The 17,987-nt window shown below is 38.5% G+C and overlaps 2 protein-coding genes across 2 annotated transcripts in view; both read left to right on the forward strand.

Moving 5' to 3' along the window:
- Window positions 1–17,987, forward strand: part of LOC124170380 — a 263,025-nt gene that overhangs the window by 14,128 nt on the left and 230,910 nt on the right. The gene's annotated exons all lie outside the window — the stretch shown is intronic.
- Window positions 1–17,987, forward strand: part of LOC124170376 — a 28,164-nt gene that overhangs the window by 10,080 nt on the left and 97 nt on the right. Inside the window, exons 5-7 of the mRNA XM_046549098.1 lie at window positions 5,671–5,790; window positions 13,948–14,020; window positions 16,678–17,727. Of these exons, the coding sequence (XP_046405054.1) occupies window positions 5,671–5,790; window positions 13,948–14,020; window positions 16,678–17,727 (1,243 nt within the window). The remainder of the gene's footprint in view (window positions 1–5,670; window positions 5,791–13,947; window positions 14,021–16,677; window positions 17,728–17,987) is intronic.

Consider the following 17,987-nt stretch of genomic DNA (forward strand, 5'->3'; position numbering starts at 1 on the left):
GAATCAACAAATGGCGCACTATCCGAGTTCAAAGAACATTCTCCTGCTGTAGTTCAAAGGATGTTCTTTGGTTATTCATCTTGCACTACCTATGGCCAGATCGTTCAATAAGAAGGTTCGAAGTTGCTTCTTTGGATATGCATCGTGAACTATCTCTTGCCAGAGGGTTCAAAGTTGCTTCATAGGACATGCATTTTGCACAACCTCTGGATAGATGCTTCATTGGGAAGGTTCAAAGCTGCTTCATAGGATATGAATTGTGCACAACCCCTGGCTAGATGATTCATTGGGAAGGTTCAAAGCTACTTCATAGGACATGCATTTTGCACAACCTCTGGCTAGATGATTCATTGGGAAGGTTCAAAGTTGCGTCATAGGACATGCATTTTGCACCACCCCTGGCTAGATGCTACATTGAGAAGGTTCAAAGTTGCTTCATAAGACATGCATTTCGCACTACCCCTGGCTAGATGCTACATTGAGGAGGTTCAAAATTGCTTCATAGGATATGCATCATGCTCTACTCCTGGCTAGAAACTACATTGAGAAGGTTCAAAGTTGCGTCATAGGACATGCATTTTGCACTAACCCTGGCTAGATGCTACATTGAGGAGGTTCAAAGTTGCTTCATAGGATATGCATCGTGTACTACCCCTAGCTTGATGCTACATCGAGAAGGTTCAAAGCTACTGCATAGGACATGCATTGTGCACAACCCCTGGCTAGATGATTCATTGGGAAGGTTCAAAGTTGCTTCATTGGATATGCATCGTGTACTACCCCTAGCTTGATGCTACATCGAGAAGGTTCAAAGCTACTTCATAGGACATGCATTTTGCACTACCCCTGGCTAGCTGCTACATTGAGGAGGTTTAAAATTGCTTCATAGGATATGCATTGTGCTCTACCCCTGGCTAGAAACTACATTGAGAAGGTTCAAAGGTGAAGACTTAACCCGCTTATTTTGTGGCAGGTAAATGGAGAAGCAGTCCACACCAATATGTGCAGAACAAACTTGTCATGTCAGCCATAATATGGTAGGAAAATGGCACATATAGATTTAACTTCATATCGACATATCATGATAGGGGGATGTAGTTTTGCAAAATAAGTTATATGTATGAATAGTACGTTGCCTTCTAGCATACTGTTAAAAGCCCTATCCCAGCAACTACAGTAACAGGTCTGCAAAAGATATCTATAAAATGCACAATTTTATCGATCATAATTTCAACTGTAATAACTGCATTAGTTTTCTTTAACTTATATTTTGTTTTGTAACTTATTTTTATTTACCAGTTAGAGTTTCAGTCCCTCACCTAAATAAATAAAAAAGATATAAGGGAAAAATCGAATTTCCAGCATTTTTGATTCGATTTTTTTTTTCAAGAAAATGTGTCAAGCGGAATGTGCATCATTGGTAAATGTGACCTATCTGTCAAAGATTATGTCTTTATATTTTTATTAATATGGCAGGAGAGGAAACTTGTATAAAACGATTTTAGTATATTCCCATTTACTTTACATTGAAAATATATTTCGGCATAAAGTTAAAACTATGGTTGCCATGAGATAACAGAAATCTAAAGTTACCAATCACGTACTATCCTGAAAATTTCGGGCAGGAACGGTCGGGCTTTGTGAACTCCCATGTTAAAACAAGGTAGCCTCCCCTCACCCCCCCCCCCCCCCACTTTTTCCTTAGACGTCGTAGTAATGGTAACTTTCATAGATGGCAGAACTAGCAATTAGCGGAAAAACTGGTTATTCAATTATGTCATCCAGTGTCCGCAGTAATAGTAATACTCGCATTTCCTGAAACACAAAACTTTTTGTTTCTTTTAAATAAAAACCTATATTAATTAAACTTTAAGTCATTTTTATTGATACAAACAGTAATGCATAAAAAACAAGGCAACATTAAAATTTGAAAAAGATCACTAAAAAACGATAGATCACCACTTCAAGGCCTAACGTTCGAAACAGTTTTCTTAAAAATGAAAATATACTAAGGCAGTTAAACAGCGTCACATTCAGGGATAAGGAAAGAAATATCGCTAACTCTAACACATTGAGCAAAAGACAGTTGTGAATGCAATGCATTAATAGGTGCATGAACAATGAATAGCAATCAGACAACTCGCTTAAACACTTGCATATGAAGCAAAAAACAGTACACTCCAGCATAACCATGCAAGACAATTAAACCAACAGGCAGTCAGAGGCACTTCAACACAATCAGCAAAGGACAGTTGTGAATGCAATGCATTAATAGTCATGTGAACACTGAATAGTTATCAGGAAACTCGCTTAAACACTTGGATATGATGCAAATGGCAGTAGGTACATCCCAGCATAACCATACAAGACAATTTAACCAACTGGCAGTCAGGGGCACTTCAACACAATCAACATGAATGGCAGTTGTGAATGCAATGCATTAATAGGCGCATGAGCAATGAATAGCAATCTTACAGTTAGCTCAAACACTAGCATATGAAGTAAAAGTCAGTTCAACGCAGCATAACCATGCAAGACAATTAAATCGACAAGCAGTCGGAGGCACTTCGACACACTCAAGAAAGGGCATTTGAGAATGCAATGTATTAAAATAGGTGCGTGAGCAATGAATAGCAATCAAACAACTAGCTCAACTCTGGCATATGAAGCAAATGGCAGTACACCACAGCATAACCATGCAGGACAATGAAACCAACAGTCGGAGGCACATCAACGCAATCAGCAAATGACAGTTGTAAATGCAATGCACTGAAAGGCGCGTGAGCACTGAATATAAATCAGACAACTGGCTTTAGCACTGACATACGAAGCAAAAGACAGTACGCCACCTCCCATCCGAAATATGGGCACCACTACCCGAAACACTGCGGTAGTGCTTCATTTTCACTTTATAAAAATAAAGACTTATCACACGGATCACGAGAGCTCCCCCCCACGATCGGCGGGACATCTTCCGCCCGGGGGCCCGTCAAAACCGTGTCGGTCCTTAAAACATCTGTCTCTTTCTCATTCAATAGCTAGGCCTTGCTCTTCCGAATACGATGCGGGGCGAAACCCCGACGTTCCTAAGGCCTGCGTGCTTCGTTGGGTTAAAGGATTCCTCGAGTCGCTTTGCCCAAATGGCCAAAATTCAATTTTGCCGACCGGGGCCGAGGCACGGAGACCCTCGCGCGATCCGTCTCGCCACTTCCCCATCGATCTTCGCTAGCCGGTGAGAGTCGAGTGACTCCACATAGCAGTCAAAACGCCAATACAAGGGGAATTCCACTTACGACAACACCGACGTCAAATTCCCTTAAGAAGAATAGATTATTGAGGATGGATGGCTTATGTGAGTAGATGCCTATCATATTGTTTGATGATTTTAATAATGATATCTATTGTGATAGATGGTTGATAAAATCGGTAAACAATACACACGAAAACGGAAAAAAGCGCCAATTTTCTTCTGAAAAGCTTGTATCTCGTGTGACACTCCATTAATAACGCTTGTTTGTATGAAAAAGCCCATTACAAGAACCAAATACTCCAGTGTTTCAATCACGACAACTTCCATATGTGATTATAGCATTCTACTTCATAGCCCTCAACGGAGGACCTCTTGAAGTCTCTATTGAACTCCAGAACGTCAGATGTGGTGAAAATTACTTCATCCATTATTCACAACTGAGATATACATCAGTATTCGCTTCACAAAATTGCTGAAAATACACCCGTTTCGCTCACCGCTAGACTGTAGCGTCAGCATCAGTAAACAAGCCGGCCGATCATCTACGTCTCATTTCTGAAATTGGCCACCAGATGTGAGCTACTTTGATTCCTGTTGCGAATAAGCCTTCGCACAGGCTGGGTACGGTCAATAGCAAATGAGAAAATGAGACATATTGATATTATTTCATTTAGATGTATCTTTATATAGAAACGTTGCTTTTCAAAATAGTTCATATGCATGTAGAGAACATTGCTGTTTAAGCAATCTGTTAGAAATTTTATCCCCGTAACTATGTAAATAAGTCTGAAAAAAGCAATTATCGAATGCACACTTGGATCGATAATATCTTCCACTCTAATCATTCGATCCGCTAGATTTTACTTTTGTCTGATTAAACACGTTAGCAGTAATATTATATTTGAATTTCATATTCATACTTTGAATAACAAAAAAGTTATTAGCGAATAAAGCGTATCTAAAGAGATTTGTATCGATTTAACTCTCACATGAATCAATCAGGTGGAATGGCCAGCATTGTAAAAGTTGACTTTTTTCATAACAGTTTTACCCTGAGAATTTCATTCGTCTAGCTTGAACGGTTGCCAAGTTATTCAAGATCGTGTACTTCACAAAATAATGGCGACTGTGATTTTTCATGTGCAGGATATTTTTTGGAATTTTATTATGAATCAACCAAGAGGTTTACGGGAAAATCAGGGTAAATCGTGAGGATATGAAGTACCCTCAACGGTTTTTCCAGAAGATTCCAAATTTTCATATGGCACATGTCTCAAATCCAAGTTTGAAAATTCGTCATCTCAACAATGGAAAATTGAAAATCGTTTATTCCTCGGAATTCTTTCTACTTATGAATATTCCAAGATAGGCCCGAAAGAAAAGCATAGGAAATTTTCAAAAAATCATAAAAAATACTTTTTGACAAAATATCGCAATGACAACCACATGAAAAAATCAACCAAAAAATCTAGTTTTCGTCATAGGAATTTCATTTTCCTCAGACATTCGTAAATACGCAATAAAAGGAAAAAATTCTTAGTCCCATAAGGCTCCCATCTTAGTTCAAGTTGATATATCTCGAAAACTAATCGACTTTTTCGCATTTTTGGAATTTTCCGCTGGATCACATCCGGTCCCCCTCCTTTGTATTAAATTTCAGCTCTCCAGCTCATCTGGAAGTGAGTGAGTGAGTGGTTAGACATGCGATTGTATATATAAGGAGAAGATTCTGCTGTTGCTGTACATTTTAAAATTATTTATCTGAGCTTTTCTCCCTTTATATGCAGTATAACGTAGATTCTTTAATTGAAATGATAAGTAGTAGACGATTCGCGGCAGTGTTTTTTAAGGTGTAAGGCATTCAAGCCTTAGGACCTGTTTAGTTAGAAAAAATGGCCATGTATAAGCTTGATAATGCACATGTAGGGCAAGATCAGTTTATGCTGGGGCTGATGGTGTTCCAAGGGTCAGGTTGCCCTGCAATGTCGATGAAACAAATGGCCCTTATTCTAAATAAATGTGAACAAATGGTGATAATAGATTTATCTTTATTGATTGATGGAATTCAAGACTTTGAAGTCCTCTCCTACAATCAAGTTGAGAACGTGCAAATATACCAAGGCCTGGACGGGGGAAGGCCACCAATTTGGGATTCGAACCTGTAATACCTGAGTCGAAAGGTGAAGATTTTACCCACTTCTACTGTGACTAGCACATTGAGAAGCATTCCACACCAAGGCGTGCAGAGTAAACTGGTCATGTCAGCCATTTCATTTTAGATTGTCTCTAAAATCTTATGCAAACATGATTTCAGCCAGCTCGAGTAGTCTCAGGTGAAAGAGAAGGTTTTATTGTTATTTTTTATAATTATTTACATTTTTATTTTTCCCCATTGATTGGCACCCAGCATTATCTTCTAGGTATCTGTGAAAGAGGAGAACAAAGACCCTCTCAGATATGATAATTATCCTGAGATATACACACCGTATCCAGCTGCAATTTCAAGTAATGCTTTGGATCCATTGGCAACTGACGACTTGGTAAGTTCATGTTTGCTTTGTTAAGCATAGCTTTGCTACTACACAAATTTAGTCCTCCATGGATAAATTCAATATCATTTGCCATACTAAAAATGCCTTTTCCATTCCTTCATCAAATGATATAGTAAATGTTAGATGTGTCGTAAGTCTTAATTAGAACTTTCAGTGTTACTCATCATGTTGGTTAAAGAAAAGCTCCTCCACTATGTTGACATGCTAATTTTTTGCTAACCCCTATGTTTCCTGACCTATTTTGGTTGCTTTTTCAAGGAAGATTAAGGGAATCACAGTTCCTTAAGTTTTGGAAAATTGGACCAAATGTTTTTTTAAGTAACAAAGTAATATGTCATTCTTGACGAAATCATTCAAAATGAATGGGTCATTGCACTGAACAGAATGGGGGCATACAGCTGCTCTGATCACACACCTTTGCTCACTGAGCAAGTGATACCATCTTTGGAGAGGGTATTGGATGTTGGCAAACCAGGTTGGTTGTTGACAGGCATCAATTATTTTCTGTAAGCTGATTTTGATGGAGCATGCTATATGTTCAACTTTGATTGAAATAAAATGTAATGGTTTCCTTAAATGGATGAAATCAACATTTTTGTCTGGACATGTAGACAAAAATTCTTGGTTGCCAATGAATGATGTCATGAGACAATCATTTCTCAAAATATTGCTGATAAATTTGTTCTTTATTCTTGGGAAGGTTTTCCTATGGCTAATTGGAAAGGCAGAGTAACTTAACGGACCATATCTTTTTGGTCAATAAATTTATCCTGCTTTCCTCTCTGAGGTCAGAATAGCAATTCAGGGAATTTTTCATTTGATTATACATTTGATGTTTTGGTTGTGAACTTTTACTTCTCGTGCCGATTTGTGAAAACCCATAGCAATTTAGTGTTAATTCTCTTTTTATCAGAGTGGAATGGGAACATGTGGGTTCCCTTGTGTAAAAGTAGATCAGATCAGTGATGATGGAGGAGGATATGTGCACAATGATAGCACAGATGGGACCACAAATTGCCTTGTGGCCCAAGCCTCTGTTCAGGTAATTATAATAATAATAATAATAGCAGGACGTGGTGACCATCCCCATAGTAATATCATCAACAAGAATAAAATATTCATCACTCAATTTTGGAATTAAACAATTAAAAATTAAAAGAAACACAATATATAACATTCAAAAATCTGTAATACTGGATACATGTCGAACAGTTAGATTGGTTTTAAATGAATTGTAACTTGAGGCAGCATCTTGGCAAGGCCCGACGCTGGCAGACCTCCAAGTAAATCTTGTGGAATAAAGAATAATAATAATAATAATATTTAAATTGGTCCAGTGATTTGTTTGGACAAATATAGGGCATGTCAGTGAGTATGTAAGACACAAAAACAGTACTAATGAGAAAAGAAAAAAATGTTTTTATGAAGAAATTCATAATAATTATAAACATATATATTTGCACAAACATTAGCAGAAGACATTAATGCACATGTATGAGGTAATATAGTCAATTTTTGAAGTAGAGTGAGTCATGCTGTTTAAGCAGACATTTTACCTATAACCTATAATATCCTCGTATGAATTTTGAAGATTATTTTATAATTGGTTCTAGAGCCCAAGTTGAGGATACTAGACATCACATTCAGGTAGAATTCACTATATTAAATTGACAATAATACATCAATAACTAGTTTCTCTGATAGAATAAAAAAACAAGTAGATGTTATTTTCCTGTATAGCTTCTGAATTTATTGCTCCAAGGAGACTTGATTATTACGTTTTACACCCAGATAAGGAGAACTGTGATTATGTGGATTTCGTATCAGTTTTTACAGAGATAAGTTAGTGTAGAGCTGGTTGCATACACCGTTGAGTCCCATGAATTGGTAAACCTTAAAATTAAGTAAAATTAGTAAGATTAGTATTTTAAAACGTTATATTCTTGTGCTTTAAGTTATACACCAGGGTTCCCACGCAACCGTGAAAACCTTAAAACCGTGAATAAGCGGTGAAAAAGCCTGGCGAAAGCCGTGAATTTTATAATGCAGTTAGAGTGGGACCCCTGTACGCATTTAATACACTACCCACGATGCACCCCTAAAAAAGCACAAAAAAAATTTCGCCATTAAATCTTAGAAATCTCTCAAACCTGAATGTAGAACTTTCATTGGCAGATTGGCATACGTAAGTATGATATAAATGGAATATAAAACCGTCAATAACTTCAAATATAAAAGTTTTCATGGGAATAAAACAATAATGGGTGGTTGATTTTCACGAGAGAGAGAGAGCATGGAAGTTTTCATAATTTTTTAACGTCAAAAGATTAAGAGGAAGAAAAAAAAAGTGAAAAAAACTCTCAGTTTAGATAAGAAAATTAAATCTATCGCTGCATTACGATAATATTATAAGTAAAATCGATATTTCGATCATGTTTTTAGGCCGAGTCATGTGCAGACCCTGCCCAGGCACTTATCTGCGCACGTGTATTCGAAGCACAATTATTAATTGGTCCGTGTGCCATGACAGCACATTGACCTTAAACCTGTGTTTGGAAGACATTAACCCTGGCAAAAAAATTAGGTACTTCTTCACTTCCATGCCACCCTGCTCCCTCCATTTTTGCAACCACACCCTTTAGCCGGACCTGAATTTCGCTAACGAAAGTAGACGTCATGAGAAGTAGCACTTTGATTGTGCGTTTGCATTCAAGGTATAAAATCTTGAAGAACCGAATCCAATTGAAGAATATCCCAGAGTTTTCTCCGCTTAATTGGGACAGCATGCCGCTTTATTGGGCCGTGAGTCGGCGACATTGACTCTATGCCCGCGACGAAATTAAAAGTTTTTCGTATCAGAATACTGTTTATTAAATTTTCCTTCAAAAATTTAGTCTTATTTTTCTCAAGTGTACCTATTCTTGCCTCAATCTTAACCTTTTCCCTACCGTACACGTATATATACGTGTGGACGTTTCCTGACCCGGGAGACCACTGACGTATATATACGTGTGAGAGCTTCCCGGTCAAGAAAACGAAACCCGTATATATACGTTTTCTAGCTCTCCCCCTTTCAGGACGGTCGTGGGTTTGGGTCGCCTTTGTCTCGGGACCCAACGCTTCGGGGTTTAGGATTAACCCTCCGAATCCGCGAGCAGGTACCCGGACCCTTCGTCTTTTATAACCCCTCTCAGCGGTAAGGGACAGCGGTCATACAATTGTTTATAGAGTTAATTTTCGAAATAAATATTTGTTCATTTCTCAAGAAATATAAACTAAGAATTGAATTGTTTGTCTTTTGAGCCACGTTTAGAATTTTTAAACGAAATTCTACGACAAATATTAACTTATATCTCGAGTTATGTATAAACATCAACATGGAAATTGTTGCTGCGTTAAATGCTTTGATAATGGCCTTAGAACTTCGTTTAAAATTTGAAAATGCTCAGATAAAAATGAGGAATTATATTCTATGTCTGTAATTTACGTGCAAGCAAAAATTATTCATTTGCTAAATACATATAAGCAATACATAAGTTGACCGCGAACCAATGCCGCAGGTATGGTCGTAAACCCGGAAAGGAGGGAGCACAACTACTCTCGGAGTCCGAGATAATGCGGAGTCCCACCGTGGAGGGGTCGAAAAAGGTTCAGCGAGACCCTTCTTAACGAATGCCCTCCAAAAATGCTCCGTACCACGAGAAAGAAGAGTCTCTTGGGGCTCGGTACAGCAGTCAAGCTAAGACGAAAACTCCGCGGTCTCGAAAGGGTTAAAACTCTTGTTCTTATATCATCCGTGTGAGGAATCGGATGCTGTTTCCCGACCATGAGACCTCATTCAACGTAGTGATGTGTTCAAGAGGAGAGGACTCATGTGGCAGGCTGTAGGTGATAGAATGAGCCCGGGATAGTTAGAAAGAGCTGATGACACCCGTGGTGAGGGTGTAAGAGCGAGTACGGGCCAATTTCTAGGAATTACAGGCTGATTTTGAACAGAGGAGACAGTACTAGGTGAACAATTTTGCTAACAAAGAGCTTTTTGTTCCCAGCATCTTGAACAAAATTCAACTTACTCATGAAATCTATCCTTTCAATTCCTTTCCCTCTGTACAACTGAGTAGTCACTATCGGAAAATTACGTTTCTTCGTTCCTTTCTCTTTTTCCCATCACTCTCCCAGTAGTCTATGCATGCACAAAAGACATTTTTTTCTTCACTTGTCCTTAGTCATCTGTGAACTAACAGTCTAAAACCAGTTTAAATGGTGCGCATATTTGGTGGGATTTATCTCGTGCTCTACGATCTAAGTGAACCTAGGATAAGTGATATTGTTTTAATTCTGAGATCCAGTGACGCTCCATTTCTTGAATAATATGCCATGTTAAGACCTTTTACTCGCTGAAATTTGCTATACTCGACAAAAATAAAGATTATCCTCAATCCAGTTATCTCCGTTTGGCTGAGATTACCGGGATGCCGAAATTGACGATAGCTCAGATGGAGTCAAAAAGGAAAGCAGGCATCGTCTATGAAACGCAAGCGTCAACGTAAGGATCCAGATGTTGAGGACGCTTTAAGTCAATGGTATTCCATTGTAAGCGATCGAGGGATTTGTGTAAGCGGTCCAATGTTAAATAAGAAGTCGGAGGAACTAGCTTTGAAACTTGGCCATGACCATTTTAAGGCAACAGATGGTTGGCATCTCGATGGAAGACCAGAAACAAAATAAAATTCAAGAGAGCTAACGGAGAAAAAAGTGCTAATGTTGTGAGTGCAGAGGAGCGGAAATTGAACAAACTGCCCAACTCACTCCTGAATTTTTGCGCTTATGGCATTTACAATGCCAATGAAACGGGACTGTAATACCGAGCAACACCAAATGGCTCTTCTTATTACAGTCATGTAGGACCAATGGGCTTCAAAAAATCGATGGATCGCATCACTGTTTAGTATTGTTTAAATGTTACGGGAACTGACAAAAACTCTTCTGGCAATTCTGGAAAGTGCTGAGCTTTAATGCTTTAAAGGGTTAAGAATAAGCAGTTTACCATCAGAGTACGAAGCCAATACTAAGGTAGCGATTACAGTAGGTCTCTTTACGCAATGATTGACCAGTGGGGATATAGAATTAGCATGGAAATCAAGAAAGGTTCTTCGTGTACTTGACAATTGTACGGCACATGCTTATTGCCAAAATGTGTGTTAAAAAATTATCAGTTGGAATTTCTGCTTGGAAACGTAACGTCCTTGGAGCAACCAATGGATATGGGGATCATTAAAAATTTGAGAACACTTTACCGTGGGAAATAAGTAGATAATATTCTAGAATCTATGGAAGATAACCTTCTGATATCATCATCCACCGCCAACGCGCTAAGCTCAAAGGTGAACATTCAGCAAGCAATATTGTTTCTGGCTAAAGGCTGGCCCGATGTCAAATGTCAAAAAATTCAAAATTGTTTTTTCATTGCGATTTCTGAAGTTTCAGTGCAGTGTACAACATTACAGCAGAATCTGAAAATGTATTCAACTCCAAATGGTGCCACATAACAAGCCATGAAGTGCTCGATAATATTCACTGCAATTTGGACCAATGAAAACTGTGAACTTGATATTGCTGAAACCATATTACACAGGCAACAGTGAAGCTGAAGGTGAGGATGGTGATGGAGATGAAATCGCACCTGAACGTAGCTAAGTGATGACTCTGGATGCAAGGAGGTTCATTGAGGGTTTAAGACTCTTCTTCATGTAAAAGGCAATGAAGATAGCCCAAGGTCGTCATTGGATTTCTGTGCCAACTTGGGTCGTACGACGAGGATGACGAGAATGCTGCAGAGAACATTAGACAAATTCCTTGGACGAGGAGATACGATTTGAAATGAAAGTACTTGCATGTTTAGGAATTTAAGGAATCACATATTATAAATTAATTAACCGTGAATTTTTCTTCAATAGGAGTTAGTAAATGACATTCATCCAGCATCGCCTGAGACTGTGAAAAATATTTTCAACTAAGATTTATCTCCACCCCATCCGCGAACCCCTCACTTCTACATACTACCGAAAATTCACAAGGCAAGCAATCCTGGTCGCCCAATCGTCTCCTCTTTAAATTCCCCCACAGAACGAATCTCTTCCTTTGTTGACTATTGTCTTCAGCCTCTTGTACACTCCCTTCCTTCCTACATTAAAGATACGTACGATTTCCTCAATCGCCTCCATTCTACCTCTCTCCCGGTTGATAAAGACATCATTATGGTCACTATCGACGTGACCTCACTATACACCTCTATACCTCATGTAGAAGGCCTTGCCTCCCTTCGACACTTTCTTGACAATCGACCTACACCTCAGATACGCAGCACTGACTTTATAGTCGATCTGTCTCACCTAATCCTCACTAAAAACGCCTTCTCCTTCAACGATAAACATTATCTGCAGATCAAAGGTTGCGCCATGGGAAGCAGATTCAGCCCTTCATACGCAGATTTATTTCTTGGTCTCCTTGAAGAATCCTTCCTATCATCCTACCCACTTCAACCCTCACTTTGGCTTCGCTATATAGACGATATTTTCCTTCTCTGGCCTCATGGAGAAGACTCATTGAGCTCTTTTATTTCAGCACTCAATGAATTCTCCCAACTATCCTTTACCTCTAACCACTCCCCCTCCCGGATTAACGTTTCTCGATGTTACCATTTCCCTAGAAAATAAAAGCTTCATCACTTCAGTCCACATTAAACCTACTAACAAACAACAATATCTTCACTTCAACAGCTGTCACCCCTCACATACTAAACAATCCCTTCCTTACTCTCTCTCAGTAAGAGGCCACAGAATTTGCAATAATCCCGAATCCTTGGACATTTTTCTTAATAATCTTCACCACTCCCTTCTTCGTAGAGGATATCCTGAGAACCTTCTGTGTAAGAAAATCCTACACAATACTTACAAACCCAAAATTCATACCAAGAAACAACCCACACACCTCTCCCTTTCCACCACATACTTCCCGGGCGTGCAGGCTTTGAACAGAATCATCAAAAGCCTTTTTCCGATTCTTTCTAACAATGTCACTACTGGAAAAATCTTCTCTAGCTGTCCATCCTTATCCTTTCGTCGACCGCCAAATCTATCTTCCATTCTCAAAACGACTAAACCACTCTCAAGGTTCACCACCCGTACTAGCTCTTTACCTATCTCTTGCCAACGACCCCGGTGCAAAACGTATGCTATTCTCATTACCCAGTCACTTCCTAACAAATTTCTCACTTTTCCGTTTCCTTCCACTCCATTCCCCACCTGTACAACTAGCAATGTAATTTATATCCTTTTATGCAATTCCTGCCCCGCCTTCTACATTGGTTTAACCACCACCTCACTCAACCTACGGATTAACAACCATCGAGCTTCTTGCAAACCCACTTCCCAATCTGCTTCGCTTCCTGTTCCTACCCACGCCTTTTCCCACAATTTAGAATTTGAAGATTGCTTTCACATAGGAATACTTGCCTCTCTCCCACCCTCCGCCTCACCGTTAGAATTGAAAACTCTTGAGCAGTCTTCCATTTGGCTATACCAAGCTTTCAACCCGCCTGGTCTTAACAGGGCCCACTGATCTCTATAGTCTTCTCCTCTTTCCCATCCCCCATTCCCCACCCTCTCCCATCCCCTATCTTATCCTAATCCCCTCAGCCTTTGGGCATCCTCTGTCCTCCTCCTCAGTATCTCCTAGTCTCCTTCCCGACGAAGACCCTAAGGGGTCGAAAATTTGAAACTAACGTGAGAGTTCTCTTTTATTTGTGTCTATGTTTTTGTGGCCTATTATGGCATATATTTTTTTTTAAGCTAATAATAAATAATAGAAGAACTAACTCTGCAGAAGACCTGTTGCCCCGCAATATTTGTACCGTGCCTTTGTTTATCTTTTTGCCCACCTTTTTCTTCCTGGAAAGGAGTGTATATATTAGTTATTAGGACAGTATATTATTGGAGAGTGTTTAGGATTAATGTTGGTGTTGCAACTTCATATGTTATTTTATTCAAACCAGAGATTAACAAGAATTTAAGATTTTTGTTTCATTATTTTATGATTTTTGAGATGTATTTGTATTTGGTAAATCTGAAATCTGCTTGCTTTCAGCCTGCTGATACAGAGAATGGAGAGCTGATTCAGAATCACTCAATGGCCATGGAGTTTATGACAGAGGCGGGAGGTGAGTGATCTTCAGTGTTTGAAAATGACACTTCACAGAAAAGACTTGTAACTAATTCTGATTAGGCCAAGTCCAAAAACGGGGAATCAGAGTTCAATCAAATTTTGAATTTGAATTTTTTTGTGTTTTATTTCTACACCCTATTTTACAAAAGCTTGTTTTTCCTCAATAATTTCTTTAAGTTCTCTGAAAATTTTATTTTTACATGTGGCCCGACCCCGGGTCCTCGGTGTGACAACTGCGCACTTTAACCACTGGACTAATGATCGCCCTTTGCAGAGTGGCTCTTATGCATAAATGTATTTGAACTTTAAATGTTTAACTCCATTACAGTGCAAACTATTTGGTTATAAATCCCCATATGGGGGCTATTTCAAGAATAGTTCCCAATGGACTATATATAACACAAGAAAATTTCATTGAAATCTGAGACTGTCATCCATGTATACATTCTGTAGTTTATGATTTATAGTTCTGCTTGAGAATGTAATCAGGTCGGCAAATATCTAGTAAATTTTTTTTCATGCTTCAATGACATTAACCAATATATGCAGTCATGTGCATTCATATGGGAATTCCAGTGTACTTTACGTAACAATTTCGTCTTTAAGACTGGGTAATAGAAAATATTCCCAATATATCATTTGTGAAGAATACTAATCATAAGATTCCAGTTATGTACCATATCAATTGAAGCCTCCTTAGACAAAATGAACATGGAACTTGTTGAAATGAGCTGAACTAGTTTTTTTCAGTTTTAAGATGGTAAAATTTTGCTTTGATACAACTCCAATCAATTCACTGTTTTTTGCAACTGTCTTTCGATAAGCCTAACGGTTTTTCATGGAAAAAGTGGGATGTGGAAAACAACTCATTCGGCTACAAATAGGATGAACTCATTTTCAATACCTTATGTGCCGTAGTTGGAGTTCTGCAGAGTAATGAAAGTGGGTAACCAGGCCTTGCTTACTTATTCTCTTTAGCTAAGATTTAAAGGTTATATCTTCATCCAAATCATTAAATTTTGTGCAGGGAAATACAAGGCATCTTTGAGGGTGCATATGAGAAGTTTGAATTATTAGGATGTTAATTTAACTTATAACTATTAAGTGTATTTTTATTAGGATGTTCTAGTGGTATTTTCTACATTGCTTCGCATTCTAAGTACTTTGAGTTTTATGAAAATTCAGTCTGGTCGTATTCAAAATTAAAATATTATTGTGATGATTGCTTATGAAAATCGATAAATTATAAGGGAAGTATTAGGGAATTTGAAAATGGATGCATGTGGACAACCTGGAAATCAGATATCTTTGCCGATTTTAAGCTTTATCATCTGAAGTCTGTGAATTGACGAAGTGAGGAAATTAAATAGGTATTATTACAGACTTGCTCATGAATCAGGCTTCATGGTGATTGCTTGCTAGGCCAAATCCATGGTGAATTTAACCCTTATACTGGGTCAGCAAGTGAAACCAGACGATTGTATATGGCCCTCTAACGGCGTCGGGAAGTAGTGTGGGGGAAAGGCTACTGATATGTTACAAAATGTACTGTCTACCATTTCAGTGCGCCTTTGCATGCAAAGCCTTTTATCAAAATGTTGGACGCATTGTGCAAACATAACAAGTATTTTGTTATGTTAAAATTCTGCATACTTGGTCTGTTCTGATGGTTTTTTAAACCAATCCATCCTGAACCATCCATGCTCTCAAACTAAGACTGGCAGAAAGATATATCAGCGGCACTGTGAGGGCGCATTCAAGGAGAGAGTTAGAACCCTTTCCACTCTTCTCAGATAGGGTGTGCTTTCACTGAGCAGTTATATAAAATTTCGGATCCAGATCCGATGCCTTCCGCAACTTTGGATCCAATGTATCCAATGACGGGCAATTACCATGGATATTTGGATGTGCGGCATCCCATCTACCATGCCTAATGTTAATCTAGGTATGAGATCATTGATACCCCATCCTTTTATACTTGAAATAATTTGATAAATAATGCAAGGCGAAGTGGTTATGAAAATTTCGTTAGAAATATAAAGGTGTGCCACTCAGAGAATTTGATCTTCTTTTACTTCTATTGTTGTTCATACCAAAATTTAATACATATTTATCTTGGAGGTAAGTTCTTATAATATGCCATTTTTGCCCCTCCATCTTTATCTCTATGATTTTTTTAAGCTGGCAATGATTTTTTGTGAGCTTTAATTACCTTCTAGCCCCTCTGCTACCTTTGCATTTCTATATTACATATTTTAAGGTTTGTAAAGTAATGAAGTATTTGTTTTTTTATAATAATGATAATTGTTTCAATTCAATGTTATGTGTATTTTTATGATTTGTATTTTGAGTTTATGATTACCTCTGTGAATGAAAAAGTGCATTGAGGTGTTTTGTGGCGTAGATACTTGAGGTTAGTGCGCAATATTTTGCTCATTTTCTCTTAGAAGCAGTGCCGCTTCATTTGTGAAGAAATATATGGAGACCACCGTATAAAATTAATTGACACCTTGATATAATTATAGCATCTAACTGAAGGATCGGTTTAAGTAGCTACCTTGATATCTGTCTAAATGCTGTTATGAAATAGTTCAACTTATCTTAGAATTCATGCCTGACTTTACTTATTTTTAATGTGAAATTCTTTTCTAGATCTCCCAGCTTCTGAACGAGCCTCAGCCTTGTTTGCAGCCCTTGTACCGAAGATTAGATCATCACATTCAAGGAAAGGAAAGGAGGTGATGGATAAAGACGTTGAAAAATGTGATACCTTGCTTGCTGATAAAATAATGTCGTGTTCAATTCCTAATGATGAACGGTTACATTCTAAATATAGATATGCGTCTAAAATCAGAGGGGATAGAGCAACAATGACTATTGCTGGGAAGAGAGGTGGTTGTGATAATGCAGGCACCGTAACGTTTTTCAGGAGAACTGAGAATGTAAAGAATGGCCCCGAGGCAGTTCTACTGGAAAACAAAGATAGAAGTACTTTCATGGTAAAAAATCCTCGAAAGCTTGCAAGTTCAACGAAAAAGTCTTATCATTGCTTCAACTGCAGAGATGCGTTCCATACCAAATATGATCTCATTAAGCACCTCGAGATTCATTTCGGTTCTGGTAATTTGGATAATGATTTAAATTTGTCAATCGGAAAGGATGCGTCCCTTAAAACCTTTGTTTCTAGAAGAGAAACTAAAACTCCTTGTCTGCCCATCTCCTCCAAAAGTTCAAACCAGCTGATGTGTAAAAGGCAAGGGGTGAGACAAAGAGGAAATGGGCTTCTTAAGGATAACCTCGGAGGAACAAGGAAGAAAAAAAATGTGAGGGAAATGAGGAGAAGCTTCATGGAAGATGGGAAATCATGCACAGGTAGTCCAGACACAGCAAAGAAGCCTTATGTCTGCAGTGAATGTGATAAGTCTTTCACTCAAAAGAGTAACCTCGTCTGTCACATTTGGACTCATACGAAGGAGAAACCTTATACTTGCAATGAATGGGATAAGTCTTTCTCTCACAAGAATACCCTTGTCTGTCACATGCGGACTCATACGAAGGAGAAACCCTATTTGTGCAATGAATGTGATAAGTCTTTCTTTTATAAGAGTCAACTTGTCCGTCACATGCGGACTCATACGAAGGAGAAACCTTATTCTTGCAATGTATGTGATAAGTCTTTCTCTGAAAAGATCACCCTTCTCCGTCACATGCGGACTCATACGAAGGAGAAACCTTATTCTTGCAATGAATGTGAAAAGTCTTTCTCTCAAAAGAGTCACCTTGTCAGTCACATGCGGACTCATACGAAGGAGAAACCTTATTCTTGCAATGTATGTGATAAGTCTTTCTCTGAAAAGATCACCCTTCTCCGTCACATGCGGACTCATACGAAGGAGAAACCTTATTCTTGCGGTGAATGTGATAAGTCTTTCTCTCGAAAGAGCACCCTTGTCTATCACCTT

This window comes from Ischnura elegans, chromosome 13 (assembly GCF_921293095.1).
Source record: "Ischnura elegans chromosome 13, ioIscEleg1.1, whole genome shotgun sequence".
Taxonomy (NCBI): Eukaryota; Metazoa; Arthropoda; class Insecta; order Odonata; family Coenagrionidae; genus Ischnura; species Ischnura elegans.